The 12,919-nt window shown below is 46.4% G+C and overlaps 1 protein-coding gene across 1 annotated transcript; it reads right to left on the bottom strand.

The window, feature by feature from the left end:
* Window positions 1-5,756: 5,756 nt before the first annotated feature.
* C8R40DRAFT_1095624 (endo-1,6-alpha-mannosidase) lies at window positions 5,757-8,611 on the bottom strand. Its single transcript, XM_046227708.1, has 13 exons — window positions 8,400-8,611; window positions 7,904-7,935; window positions 7,732-7,834; window positions 7,517-7,676; window positions 7,405-7,447; window positions 7,286-7,338; window positions 7,130-7,210; window positions 7,066-7,075; window positions 6,960-7,003; window positions 6,541-6,780; window positions 6,352-6,464; window positions 6,159-6,250; window positions 5,757-6,089 (listed from the first exon to the last, which is right to left on the bottom strand). The coding sequence occupies exons 1-13, from the start codon at window positions 8,476-8,478 to the stop codon at window positions 5,949-5,951; spliced, it is 1,191 nt and encodes a 396-aa protein (XP_046088386.1). The 5' UTR covers window positions 8,479-8,611; the 3' UTR covers window positions 5,757-5,948.
* Between the last annotated feature and the right edge of the window lie 4,308 nt (window positions 8,612-12,919).

Below are 12,919 nucleotides of genomic sequence, written 5' to 3'. Positions count from 1 at the left end.
CCCAATGGGCCAGTATCGGCGCAGAAGTAAAAGCAGTCTTGAGATTTTCGAAGGCCTCTTGACAGCTGCTGTCCCAGATCCAGGGAGCGCCTTTTCGGGTAAGCTGAGTCATCGGCACAACAATATCACTGTAATTATAAATAAAACGACGATAGAAGTTTGCAAAACCCAGGAAGGACTGAATGTCCTTAACCTTCCTTGGAACCGGCCACTCTAAAACTGTCTGCACTTTCTCCTTGGACATAGTCAATCCATCGGGAGAAAGAATATAACCCAAATACTCAACAGTATCCATATTGAATTCGCACTTCACCGGGTTGGCGTAAAGCCGATGTTTCCGTAACCGCCGAAGAACTTCCTTAACGTGTTCTCGGTGTTCTTCTGGCGTATCAGAGTAGATCAGAATATCTTCAAGATAGACGATGACACAAACATCGAGCATGTCAGAGAAGATATCATTAACAAACCGCTGGAAAGCCGCAGAGGCATTCGTAAGGCCAAACGGCATAACCTTCCATTTGTATGAGCCGTAACGGGTCCGAAAGGTGGTCTTCCATTCATCACCTTCAGCAATTCTGACCAGATGATAAGCGTGAGCGAGATCCAATTTGGTGTATATTTTAGCTCCTTTTGGAGCATCGAGAAGATCTGATATGAGTGGGAGTGGGTAACAATCCTTTTTGGTGATACAATTGAGTCCACGGAAATTGACGCAAAGGCGAAGTTTGCCGTCTTTCTTCGGGACAAAAAGGACCGGAGCGCCGTGAGGAGAGGATGATGGGGTAATGGCACCAGTAGCCAGCTGTTTGTCAATAAAGTCTTTAAGGGCAACTAACTCCTTTTCAGACAAAGGATAAATATGGCCGAGGGGCGGCGAAGCGCCTTCTTCCAAGTCAATCTTCAAGTCGTAAGGTCTGTGTTCCAGGAGTGAATCTGCAGCAATCTCGTCGAAGACATCTGCAAACTCGGCGTACTCTTCTGGGATTGAAGGATGGAGTGGAGGGACAGTAGGAGTGGTGGAGGAGCGGTCGGCGGCGCGGGCCGCGACCTCTGAGTGGATAGCACGAAGAAGGATGGGCTCCATACCAGCGTCCTTGCAAGCCCTGTTAAAGACTGCAGCACTGACGAGTGCAATGTTGACCTCGGGAGTTTCCAGTTGAGCAGCGAATTGAGAGACCGTAGGGTAAGAATAGATGGGTTCAAAAGGGAATTTAGATGAAAGGGGCTTGGCCCGTAACATCCGAGAGTGGGAGCAAGAGCGAGAGCGAGGTGAGTCCCCAGGAGGGGTCTCCAGAATTGTCGGTGAAACCGACGGTGAAAGTTCCGGTAGCGGAACAGCGACATTTGCAACAACGGGGTTGATAGCAGAAGGCACAGACGTCTGTGGAGAATCAAAGTGTGAAGTGTTGCGGAACGTAATGTTTCAAGATGCCCAGTCAATCAACGGATTGTAGCGGGATAAGAAACTGTAACCTAATACTGCTTTACAAGATGAATCTAAATGAGTAACATAAAATGGTAATAGAAGCAGCTCGCCGGAAGGGAACCAAACGGCAATATTCACCATATCGGTAATGGGTTTAGAAGATAATGAACCATCAAAGAGACGAAGATTAACAGGAGAGATTTTGGTCGTAGGAATAGAATTTTGAGAAACATAACGAGTATCGATGAAAGAGTCAGTAGAACCAGAATCAACAAGAGTAGGAAATTTAAGAAGAGCAGAGATAGGTTCAGCCGGCGCGGCCGAATCGGATAAAGGAAATTCAGTAGTTAAAGATATTACAAGAGATCGTTCAATGGAAGAAAGAGCGGACACGTTGAGATATAACTACCCAGGTGAGGTACGAACCTGATCAACGCAGCTTCCGTTTCGTACCGGGGAACAAGAGCTGCGGACTAGTTTTCCGATTCCTCTTCAACAACCTCAATGGTTGCTTCGGGGGTTTCTTCAACCTCGGCAGCACGGCCCTTCGACTCTCGGGCCTTTCACTTGTTGCAGTCAGCAATCTGATGCTTACCACTGCAGAAGAGACAAAGGTTGTTCTTCATCCTTCTTTCCTTCTCGGAGGGAAGGACTTTACCATCTGCACCTAGATGGTTGAACGCGGGGCGCTGACCACCGGATTGGCCGGAATTCGAAGAGTTCTGGGGCTTACCATTATTGTTAGGCTTACCACCAGAGAAAGGTTTAGGCTTTGGCGTGAACGGCGCCGAAGAGCCAGATGGCTGAGAGTTGTTTTGCTGGTTAGTAGAACCAGTCTTAAAGTCCGAGGAACCCTTCTTCGGGTTCCCAGCAATAAAAGGCTTACCAGCCTTACGCTTTCTAGTTTCTTTGTGTTTCCAATAACGGTTGTCAATACGAAGAACCTCTTGACGATAATCGGCGAGCGGCGCCGGTTCGGGCAAATGCGCCATTTCATCCTTGATGCGTTCAGCTAAACCTCGTCCATAAGCCCATTTCAGAGCAGCAGAATCCCAGTTGGTACTAGCAGCCAGGGTGTTGAATCGGATGTTGTATTTCCGGATGTTCTCGGTTTCCTTCATCTTCAGATTACCGAGAGAATCTTCCGCCTCGCCTTGTGCGTCGTAAATGCCGAAATTGTCCTGAAGCTCCTTTACAAGGGCTTTGAAGGAGAACGTCCAGGCCGGCAGCGAGTCGAGATCCGGGTCTAGGATATCGGTGACAAACCACTCTTTGGCTGACCCACTGAGATAGGAAAGGGTGTAGTTCACCTTCCGTTGGTTGGTGAAGTATTTTGGATGGTCATTAAAGACCAGGGCGAGATTGATGAAGAACGTCTTGAGTTTTCGGGGGTCCGAACCGTCGAATACCTCTGGCTCCTTGACCTTGCTCTTAGATTCAGAGCTGTCAGACGGATGGCTGAGAGCGGCGAGGACGGTACCAAGGGTCTCAATGGAGCCCTTGTTAAGATCATGTACACCGTGTAACCGTGCCAAAGCTACAAGGTGTCTAAGTGCGGAAGACGAGTGGGACAGTAGTGAAGTTATTAACAACACCGCCGTTACGCCGTTAGTCCCCGGAGATCGAGAGTAGAGAAGGGAGGAACTGAGGAGCAGCCAAGTCGGAGCGGCGGTCTCGCCGGTGACGAGGAGCGAGCCAGAGGACGTCTAAGTCCTAAGGTAGAGTAGAACGTACTTCAAGGCGTTGAGCCTGAAGACTTAGAGAGCACAGAGTTAAAGAGGGAATCTAAGTCGATAATTAAACTGAGGAACTACAGTAGCGTACAGGCAGTATTTATATCTACAGAACGGCGCAGCGGTGCAGAGCGCCAGACTAACTACTAGGAGCTATACGAGTAGTACCTGCAGGGTAAAGTAAAAGACAATAAGAAGGGACTAGAACGAAAGGGTATGTGTAGCGAGAAAGAACAATAAGAGTGGATCTTCGGAGTACCGAGCGGCGGAATGGAGGCCCGAGGCATGGACTTGACAGCCCTTGAATCCTGAGAGAAGTTCCAACATAGCACGTTGCTCATTGGAAATGTCAGGAGAGATAGGAGAACGGGGTCCACCAGGTCCACCGGGACCGCCGGGACCACCAGGACCACCAGGTCCACTGGGGTCACCAGGCTCACCACGCGGTAAACCGCCGGAGTCGTCATCCAGATCGTCATGATTGTTGTCGGCGCCCGGATCGTTGGGGTCGACAGGAGGGTCCTGATCGTCGTGATCACCAGCGTCCAGATCGAAGTGAGGAGGCGGGTCACAAGGAGATTCAGAAGCAGCACGACGTTGGGGTTGTTTCCCCGTACGGCGGGCTATGGCTTGGAGAATTGGAGAATCAATTCGAGTAGTAGACTGGCCCCGAGCCGGAGCAACCACGGGGGGTTGTCCATGGTGAGGGGTCAGAACTTGGACAGGTTGCCCGTCACCGGTATACAGAGTGCTGTATTTGAATTGTTGTTCTTCTTCCATGGCTTCAGGAAGAGTTGACGTAGTAGGGACTGTGGCTGGACCGAAACCGCGATTACGGCGACATGGTTGACTGATGGCAGAGATGGATTCGGAGAAAGGGGCAAATGATTGGGCTGTAGTGAAGAAAGTATTTTCTTCGGAGTTAGCTCTAGATTGAGCTCGAGTTTTCGGAGGCATAAAAAATGATATGTCAGTACAACGTTAACGGATTGAGTTTAATTATACTGTTAAGATCATGTACACCATGTAACCGTGCCAAAGCCACAAGGTGTCTAAGTGCGGAAGACGAGTGGGACAGTAGTGAAGTTATTAACAACACCGCCGTTACGCCGTTAGTCCCCGGAGATCGAGAGTATGGAGGGAGGAGCTAAGTAGCAGCTAAGTCGGAGCACGCCTTCCTTCGAGAGGAAATCCTTTTAGCTCAATCTCGTTACAAGGAACACGCTGACAGGAAAAGAATCTCGCACCCGGAGTTCCTGATCGGCTCCGAAGTATTTGTTTTGGCTAAGCATATTTGATCTACTCGTCCTACTGAAAAATTCTCTGAAAAATATCTTGGTCCTTTCAAGGTCATCAGTTGACCTGGTACTTTGTCTTATGAGCTCAAGCTCCCAGATTATCTCCGCCGGATTCACCCGGTCTTCCATGTCTCACAGCTGGAGCTGGTTACGCCGAACCCATTCCTGAATCATACTCCATCTCCTCCACCTCCAATTGAAGTTGATGGTGAAGAGGAGTACAACGTTGCCGAAATCCTTGACTCCAATCTGGACAGAAGGTATAAATGTTGTCCTCTACGTTATTATATTCAGTGGGCCGGTTACGAAGGTACCGACGATGAATTTTCCTGGGTTGCCACTGATGAATTACATGCTGATGAACTGGTACCTGCCTTCCATGCTCGATACCCTCAGAAACCTGGACCTTGATCACAAAAAATCATTTTATTCCTTTTCCCCAATTCCGCCGTACTCCGCCGAAGTTTACTTTGTGCGTTTAGAGGGTAAACACAATGATAGCAAATTGAGTGTTTACTCCTCTCTTTTAATTACTTAATTGTTCTCAATCAACGTCTCACTTGAATCTGTTATTCAAGCTTAAACTACTTATACTTCAAACTAATCATTTCTTACGCCGCTTCGCAGCCCATTCACTTCCCGATTTCAAAACGCGATAACATTTTTTGAATACAAAAAAGCAAAAAAAAGAAAAGGCAAGAAGACAACAAGAGAGGCTACAAGTAAGCTACAAGATTAGGCCGACAGGCCGAAGTCCGATGTCCGTTTACTGCTCTACTCCTCTGCTCTTCCCTTCCCCTTTTCCGATTGCGCCTCCGTTGGCGCCATCCCCTCCTCAACCATCTCCTCCTCCTCTCCTTCTCCATCCTTCTCCGTCTCCTTCTCCTCCACTTCTCTATCTTCTTCTTCTCCCCCTTCCTCCTCACTCTCCTCTACGATCCTCCGCCGCTTCAGCGGTCGCCGCCGCTCGGCAGTCCTCCTCGACAGTCCCGCCATCGCCAGTTCTTCTCCCATGCCCATCAAAGCCATCCTGGTGTCCATGGAGATAAGTCAGGCATGATCATCCTCCTGCCTTCTCAGCAGCTGGCGGAGGTACTGATGGGACTTCGAGCTCACCTCTCGCAGGGCCCGATTGTCGGCAAGGACTTGCGCCATCTGACTTTCGAGGACGGCTAGCCGCTCGCCTATATATTATATACAGCAAATTGCTGAAAGTGAAATAAATAATGTAGATAAACCAATAAATAATTATAAAACTCAGCAACAGTGTAGTCCCTCCATAAAGAAAAGTCCAAGCCCAAGCCCAAGCCCAAGGTGGGTTCCAGACATCGAGTGAACTGGAGTGTTTTTGCGTGCATGGTTTTTTTGAACTTGATTTGCGGCTGTCGGGGTATCCGAAGCACCCGGTGTACTCAAAGTACTAGGAGAACTAGAACTCCAAGTAATCAGGGTCGAGGAACTCGAAGCACTCGAAGCACCCGATGATGAGATTCACAGCGAATTCGTGTTGATCGCTGTAACCATCACATCCAACACAGCCATCTGACCCCACGTAGTGAACTCCTGAGCGGGTCCAGGCCACGAAGGCGAGTACGAAGTACCGTTTGCGGCGAGTTCCAGGAGCGCATTGTACTGCAAAAAGGATGAGGAGCGTCAGTAAAATCAAGTTTATTTATTGTATTAAGAGAACTTGGGAAGTACCTGGACATCGTTATAACTGTGGATGACGATTTGGAGAGCGCTGTTGTCTGCGGAGCAAACGCTGACTTCGTCGAGGCCTCGGATGAAGATGGCTACATGGAGGGGTTGAAGGGATCGCAAGGGGTGCAAAAGGGAAATAAATAAAGCAGTCAGTATCAATTCAAACAACGACCACCTCCATAAAAACACCCACCTTTGAACCCAACACCATCATTATCCAACGTCTTACTAGCACCTTCAGTGATAATCCCATTGCTTCCTTGCCAAACCGGTGATTTCACAGCAGCAGCAGTGATGTTGGTCATTCTACGAACAGACAAAACACAATCACGGGTTAGTAAGAATGATAGAAACAGTAAGAAATAAGCACAAAAAAACTCACAGCGACTTCCAAATAGCAGCCCCCGTAACATCCTTCAACACACTCGACCCCTCGATGTATTTCCCGGAATTATACGTGAACAACCAGCTCGTGGCTGTGAGTGTGCAGTCGGCACTGCTGACGCTGTCTAGGACGATTCCACTGGAGCTGATTTGGAGGTTTTGGATCCATTGGGCGCTGAGGGTGGCGGCGGCGGTGTAGGTAGAGTCGCCTGTGGTTTCGGTGAGGTAGGCAGAGAGGCTAGAGGGAGGGAAAAGGGTGAAGGTAAAGGTAAAGGGGAAGGAGAGATGGGGTGGGGAGGTTAGAATAGGGAAAGAAAGGTTGCGGGAGATGGACTGAAGACATACATGGTGTATAATCTACAATCATATTAGCTCAACCATAATTCACTCAAAATCAAAAAGGAAAAAAACACTCACCCAGTAGTGATCGAGTTGATGCCTGTATCATCACTTGTCGGATGCTATATCATGTTTTAACAAGTCCATGTTTAGAACACCGACAAAGAGGAACGAACAAACGGACCCAGAAAACACTTTCATCAGTAAACCCGCCCGAAAGATCAGACAAAGTCGATTCCAACAAGGACTCACCTCCATAACACGTCCCAGCGATCGTGAAATCCTTGTTGGGTTGTTTTCCTGCTTTAGCGTCTGCTACCGAGACAACACTACACATTGACGAAAAAAAGTAGAAAAAGTTCAGTCTCAGCAAAATCAAACATATACACAACTGCGAGACGTACTAATTCGACACACGGGTCCAGATCGCGACAGCCATAGATAACATTGTCGAGTCCTGATGAGTGTTATTTACCCAATCAACGAACATCCTCAGAAGGGATATGAAACACGAATATCTCACCCCGTATGCTCTGTAAGCATAGTACGAAGCTGTTGCCCACCACCTGTTGTACATTTGAATGTTAATACATGTACAGACCGCTAATAACAAGGGAGTGTGTGGTAGAACGTACATTGCATCATCATTGTACCCATTCGGATCGAAGTTCCGGTACGTCTCGTGAGCCGCAGTGAGGCCATTGATGACTTGGTCCTTGTACACTGTCGAACTAGCTAGATGGTCGAAATTCGCCATGGAGGAGAAGACCTTGGCAGATTGCCAGAAGCCAATACCTATGTGACCGAGGTGATTAATTGATTGAATTGCGATTCATAGGGGAGGGCGTACCATCGAACTGGCTGTTAGACATATCCAACTGAGGGAGGATAGTGTCAATCGCGGATTTTGCGATTGATATGCGTTCAGCGAGGAGGCGGGAGTTGTTGAATTCCTGGATACATATGATCATAACGGATCAGTCATCGAATATAGAACGAAAGAACGCCACTCCGACGCATACCCTCCATGTAGTCGGAACACCCAAATCCTGAGCTGTCATATGCATGCAATTCACCCCATACGCTTCCCGGCCCGGCCCGGAGCGGCCGGACTTCGGAATAATTACCTTGTGACTTATTTATTATTCCGAGCTTTCATCGAGGTCTTATGACTACTGTATTTGGGATGTATATAAGCTAGAATACTTTGTACGTTGTAGTCAAGCTTGAAATCAAGTGTACCACCTTATCCCACTCTTTAATATCTCTTTTACCTTTGCTTCCGAGCTGCTCCGGACTCCCGGATCACAGGAACACCATCTAGGCTACTCATCTTGACATTATATCCTTGCCATTATATTCCCAGGGACACAACAGTGTGTGAAGGGTGTTGCTAATAGCTTCACCGACGTCCCACTCCCAGTGTGTACTACAGGCCAATACTCAGTTCCGGACCTCGGAATTATCCCGGGCCATTCCCGGGCCAGATCCGGCCTCAGAACCTCTATAGCTATTGACCTGTAGGCACGGTCTTGTCATGAGCGAACACCAAGCTCAAACTCGGGAGCAGACCAATGAAGAGTGCGAGGCGAGTCATGAATGATCAAATGTATGGATAGGTGGATGAATGAATGAACATCAATTTATGAGCCTGAGGTTGCTCTGGACTGTGGAGGCAAAGAGGGAGAGAGAGACCCAAAGGTGAAAAAGAAAGCAAAGGTGGCACAAAGAAGAATGAGATATAAAAGGAATGGTAAGAGACGTGCTCAATTAAAAATTTGTTTTTCACATATTACATCAAAAGTTACTATATATAGTAACTTTTGACATTGTTTATCTTGTCTTTCTCCCTTTTCTCCCTCCTTCGACGTCGCTAACTTTGTATGCCCCTGCAACAGATATAGAGGTCATTCTCAACAATACGGATGATTACTCTGACTTTTTCTGCTGAAAATAGACAACATTGCCATAGGATGATCTCGAGAAAGATGAGGAAAAATTAGCAAAAATCTGCAACTTCCAGTAGTAGCGATGGGGATGGATATGGATGGGACAGGATGGGAAAGCTTTCGAACAGAGTATATATGCTGTCAAAGACTCAGGCAGGCTTTGGGAGATACTTGTGCATATCCTGCAGTGTTCTCCATCATCTTTTCGTCAACACCAGTTGGTAAATGTTAGAAAAAATTACTATATTTAGTAACTTTTGATGTAATATAAGTTTTTGAAAAAATCAGGATTTTTAATTGAGCACGTCTACACAGGCGTGCAGTTCTATTAAACTGAGGTTGACCCAGTGATATGTGATGCTGGGCCTCATTAAATTAGTGTTTCCGTAATCCTAACCCCGGCCTCATTTGCGATTTTTTTGTGCTGGGGATGTGTCAAGTCCATGCCTCGGGCCTCCATTCCACCGCTCGGCACTCCGAAGATCCACCTTTATTGTAATCTTACTCTTATTGTTCTTTCTCGCTACACATACCCTTTCGTTCTAGTCCCTCTTTATTGTCTTTTACTTTACTCTGCAGGTACTACTCGTATAGCTCCTAGTAGTTAGTCTGGCGCTCCGCACCGCTGCGCCGCTCCGTAGATATAAATAATGCCTGTACGCTACTGTAGTTCCTCAGTTTAATTATCGACTTAGATCAACTTAGATCTCCCTTCTCAACTTAACTCTTCTCTAAGACTTCAGGCTCAACGCCTTGAAGTACGTTCCCCTCGACCTTAGGACTTGAACGTTCTCTGGTCCGCTCCTTGTCATCGGCGTTACCGCCGCTCCAACTTGGCTGCTACTTAGCTCCTTCCTCTTTACTCTCGATCTCCGGGGACTAACGGCGTAACGGCGGTGTTGTTAATAACTTCACTACTGTCCCATCCGTCTTCCACACTTAGGCACCTTGTGGCTTTGGCACGGTTACACGGTATACATGATCTTAACAGTATAATTAAACTCAATCCGTTAACGTCGTACTGACATATCATTTTTTATGCCTCCGAAAACTTGAGCTCAATCCAGAGCTAACTCCGAAGAAAACACTTTCTTCACTACAGCCCAATCATTTGCCCCATTCTCCGACTCTATCTCTGCCATCGGTCAACCACGTCGCCGTAATCGCGGTTTCGGTCCAGCCACTGTTCCTACTACGTCGACTCTTCCTGAAGCCATGGAAGAGGAACAACAATTTGAGTACAGCACCTTGTACACTGGTGACGGACAACCTGTCCAAGTTCTGACCCCTCGCCGTGGACAACCCCCCCCGTGGTCGCTCCGGCTTGGTAACGAGCTTGCCTCGTTTTTGTGTGAAAGAGAAAGGAAGGAATATAATGGGCACTCCAACCAACCAATCTAATACACAATATGCGAGTTCACTGCTATCAAATTTATTTAATAGCAAGGGGTAGCGTTGGCAAAGGTTCCGCAAAGCTTTGAGAGCTATGCAAGAAGCTTTGATCAATCAATTTGAATCGTTCTAAGGATTCAATATATTCCTTTGATCAAGGTAGATTCAGCACGATTTGTGCTTTGGTTTGTATTGATTTGGGTATATCAAGAATTGGGGGTTTGAATCAAAGTAAATTAAAACCGAAACACACAGACCTCTACGGAGGGCTAGAACTATGTGCTGGCACAACCACACAGTGTGATTTGCCCTTAAGACCAACGACTGATCCTAAGTTCGAAGAATATCCAACAACTGGATATACTTCTCGCAGTCACAAGGAGCAGAACACAATGTTCCTATACTCACAAGTGCCGGGCCCGAATGGCTGCTAGCGAACAGGTTTCAGTCTGGCGGGAGTGTGTCTTTCCTTTTTACGGATTAGCACTGCAACGTCGTCCCAAAATCACTTGTATTCCAGATACATCGGATCGCTATTTATACATACAGAATATAGAGTCGCACAGTACAATTAATTTAATACAATAAACGTTCGGAACCGCAAGGAAACTTCTACGCTCGGTCAGATACCATTTAATTTGAATCTACATGTCCTTATTTGGCCCATATTGGTTCCAAGATTCTAGTATACCTCCAAACATTGGTAGGTACCTCGATATTCATTTAATTTAATTGTTTTAGAGAATGACTCGAATGGTGTTCAACTGTCATTGCTGTTCAATACTTACTTCGATCGTTTGTCACCTCGTCCGGAGGCAAATCAGCTCTCCTCGATTCTAATCCTATCAATCTGATTCATCTGGATTAAACTAATTGCTTCTCTCTTTCAATAGACACCCATTGTGCCTATACTCTATCAAGGGAGTTATGCATAGTATTCATTTAATTGCATTCTTCAATATTTTCTACATCAGGACTCTTTGACATTCATTTGATATGTCTTCGGAGCCTCGCAGTACTTCGATCGTTCTTCTAGTCATTTTCCTCAACCATGCAACTTGATTGGTCTATTAGACTAAACCGCAGTCTTTTAGGTTAATGCATGATCTCGTTCTAGAAGGAGTATTTGATAATTCCTGAGTTCTAGAAAGTCATTTCGAGTCAATCCTCGGTTCATGGTCACTTGAGTAAGTTCTTCCAAACTCCTGCCAGTGTAAGGTCCAATAAGAATACCCTTGGTAGGTCATACGTGAATGGTCATCCTTCGGATGTAGTCCGAGTCTGGTATAATCCTGCTTGACGAACAGGTAGACTGCTATCCGTAGGTAGTATCGGGGATGGGTAAACTGACCAACTTGTGGTAGTATGGGTATATGGTCCCTTCAACTTATTAGACTGATTCAGTATCGACTTTGACTGTCAATCTGGGTCTCAATTACAGTCCTCTTGATACAAATCTATACGTGAAAATGTCACAATTCACGGCATAGACGTCTAGCCAAAATTTAGGCGTGTCACCGGGATGTGAGAGGTTTTGAGGAGCAGGCTCGACATGCATACCAGAGTTATCTTCATCATAGTAAGAAGAATGCGGACCTACTTCTTGTTCTCCTTCTTGTTCTTGTATCCCGTATGGGTTCTCTGGTTTCGAATCGGAAAAATGTTCTGCACCGTGACCGAAACCGTAGCCTCGACCCCCATCATAGCTCGAGTACGGAATATTCAAATTCGACTTTGGGTTGTAGCCTGCGTACGACAAGTTTGCCATGAGATACTTGAGTTCGTATACCTCCTCCAAGTCAAAGGTACAACGTTCTTGATGCGTGTGGAATAAGGTCTTGGAAAGAGCAGAAAAACTTTCAATTTCAAATCCTGTTTACCTTCATTGTACGTAGGTGAATTGAATGTTTACATACAGAGAAAAAAAAAAAACTTCCAATGCAATACAGTGCTTTGCGAAATGGTTTGCTTGTATGGATTTTTTACCAAGTGTTTATTGCTGTTTGTTTCTGATTATTTGTCCAATACATTTTTGGGCCGAGGCTCGAGAGGGCTCTCTTTGAGGACCACCACGGCCGTCGGGCTTCAAAAAGTGATTGATGAATCCTTTTTGGGGTAAAAATATATTGGACAAATAAATAAACACAAATAGATGTGAAAAAGTTGAGCAAGCAAAGACTTACGCAAAGCACTGTAGCATTTCTCGGAATCGACCGGCGAGGGGCAATCGGGGGCGCTTCGCGGAGCTGGAAAAAAGCAAGTTAGGTGGAAGGTAAATTGGCGAAAGTTCCGTAGCCCAAGCCGAACCGAGAGCGAGCTTCCGGAGAAAGCTTGCACTGGTGGCACTGTCAACAACAGTGATCTCCAACTATCGTGATCGTCCGAAAGCATCGTTGCAGTTGGAACAAGGAAACTAGTGTCAGTCAGTGAGGACTTGGGAAGGATAAAGGATAGTCAATAGAGGGAAAAGTAATCTCATTGAAGGAATTTCAACAAGGCCAACAACGACAAATTGATGACAGTATTTTGACAAGGCTAGGAAGAACAGGGAACAAGGAATACTGGAGGAGTGAATATGTTCATGGGAAGACGTTGTTTGTTTGCTTGAATATACTTCGCCGCTGGTTGGATGTAACAAAGAATATTTCAGCAGAATGTTGCGGAAAGTTCAAGTGTCTTGTTACATCTTAATGCAGA

This window comes from Lentinula edodes (genome assembly GCF_021015755.1).
Source record: "Lentinula edodes strain Le(Bin) 0899 ss11 chromosome Unknown C8R40scaffold_10, whole genome shotgun sequence".
NCBI lineage: Eukaryota > Fungi > Basidiomycota > Agaricomycetes > Agaricales > Omphalotaceae > Lentinula > Lentinula edodes.
Note: the sequence above shows the minus strand (reverse complement) of the source record. Positions and strands in the feature narration are given on the sequence as shown.